We start from the raw sequence: 1,904 nt of genomic DNA, 5'->3' as shown, positions 1-1,904 counted from the left end.
AGGGTCACACCCACCCAGATGGCTGTCTGTGCCCCCACAGTGACAGCAGGGGCGGACTGCCCAGCCACTGCGGTCTGAACCTTAACACAGGCTCACCTGCCTGCCCACTTGGTGAATTCCTGGTTGTGGTCCCTGGAGCTGGGGGCTCTAGGGAAGGGGGCTGGATGTGAGTAGGTGGAGAAGGGGGGCTGGGGGACTGGCTGGAGGCACCATCTCCCCACACCCAGGCGTCCCCCGCGGCATTGGCCAAGAGTGTGCTGGCCGAGGTGCCCAGGCAGCTGGTGGAGTACTACAGCCACAAGGAGCTGCCTCCAAGAGACCTCGGCGCCCACGCCTGAGAAGCCAGCTTGGGCTCTGCTCTCTGAGGACCCATGGGGCGGCCAGGACTGTGTCCACCGTCTGCCTCCAGCATCCTCCACCCGATTCCCCAGGGGCCTCCCATCCTGCAGCCCAGGCCCACCCTCGGCTCCTGTGACCCTGCTGCCTGGTGGGCTGAAGGGTGCAGAGGTCCCATGGGCACGCCTAACCCAGCCCCAGCCTAGTGGGTGGGGAGGGGCCTGGGGGACAGCTCCTTTGCTTCTGATCTTCACTGAGGAGAGTCAGAAGGCCGTGCCCTGTCTCTGAGAAAACCCCAGCCCCCCAGACCCCTGTCCCTGCAGCCAGATTCCTCCTGGTCCCAGCTGCATCCGCCCTTGTCTCTCTGTCTCTGGGGTCTGCGGGGGCGGGGGAGGGGACTTAGGCAGAATAAAGTGTCTTGTCCTTGCAGCGGCTTTGTCCCTTCACTGCCCCCCCCCAGCAGAGGACCGCACCCCACTGGAGGGGTGGGGCACGGTGTTTCTGTGCCCTGGAGCCCCGCATTAGAGTAGGGAGCTTCTCAGCAGGTTCCTCAGGTCCTTCCTGGACTGAACCAAGGACCCTGCTGGGAATGAAAGGGCGCAGGGGGAAGTGCTCCACCCTGGGAAGGGCCAGTCGGTGCGATGGCCACCCGAAGCCAAGAGCCTCCGCTGTTCCCTGCCTGAAGTCTGTACCAGCTGGGCTCAGGTGGAGAGAGCTCCAAGCCCTGGGCTTTATGAGGGCCTTCTGGGTGCTGCGTGCTTTATGCTCCTGTCAGGGGAGGGGGCAGCACTTGCAGTACCTCCCAGCTCTGTGGGCATGGGTTTCAGGTTGAGATTTCCCCCTAAATTATCTTGTTTGGGAAAAACAGACTGTTCTGACCCTGAATGAGGCCCACCCACCCCTGCCTCTATCCATCCGTCCATCCATCCATTTTGGGGGCCTATTTTTAGCTCCTGATTCATCTCTTGTTCAGCGGGGATAATGGGCATCGCCATGGTAACCTGGCTACCGCTGAATTCTGGAAGGGCTGATTTTGGTCTCTTTGGGGGTGAGAGGACACCAGAGATGCAGCCCCCCCCCCATTCACATCTGGGAGGCAGCAGGAATGCAGGCTGGGGACACTGTGGCCCTGAGGAGGGAGGGCCAGTGTCAGCAGAACGCAGCCACTGAGTCTTGTATGACTGGGCTGCCCTTTCAGGAGCAGAAAGTCTCAGACAGTTCCTGGGCACTGGTCAGGGGCAAAGCCAGCAAGAGCTGGTCAGCTGAGATCCCTGGGGAGACAGAAGCCAAGAAAAATGGGGGGATGGGGAGTCCATGCACAGCAGTGGCGACAGTGATGGCCCAGGGAGCTGCAGCCTCGATGGGCTGTGGCCTCTTCCAGATCTCGTGTGGCAGGGAGGGGCCAAGGTTCAAGGTCCCAGCCTCTCCCCTCCTCCCTGGAGAGGAGTGGAATCGGGGTCAGGGCCGCTTTCAGGGGATGCCCTCCTGGGGCCAGAAAAGGTGTGGATGGAAGGACCAGGGGAGGCAGCCATGGGACCTGGCCTGTGGGCGGCTCGGCCGGGCACAGC

At 62.4% G+C, this 1,904-nt stretch overlaps 1 protein-coding gene across 1 annotated transcript in view; it reads left to right on the top strand.

Annotated features, from left to right (window-relative positions):
* LOC104991491 (copine-7-like) overlaps nucleotides 1-765 on the top strand; it is a 13,900-nt gene extending 13,135 nt beyond the window's left edge. Inside the window, exon 13 of the mRNA XM_010843989.1 lies at nucleotides 228-765. Coding sequence (XP_010842291.1) covers nucleotides 228-338 — 111 coding nt within the window. The 3' untranslated portion in view covers nucleotides 339-765. The remainder of the gene's footprint in view (nucleotides 1-227) is intronic.
* The last annotated feature ends 1,139 nt before the right edge of the window (nucleotides 766-1,904 follow it).

This window comes from Bison bison, unplaced genomic scaffold (genome assembly GCF_000754665.1).
Source record: "Bison bison bison isolate TAMUID 2011002044 unplaced genomic scaffold, Bison_UMD1.0 scf7180017864192, whole genome shotgun sequence".
Lineage (NCBI taxonomy): Eukaryota > Metazoa > Chordata > Mammalia > Artiodactyla > Bovidae > Bison > Bison bison.
The sequence above is the reverse complement of the archived record's forward strand: the minus strand, read 5'-3'. Positions and strand labels throughout refer to the sequence as shown.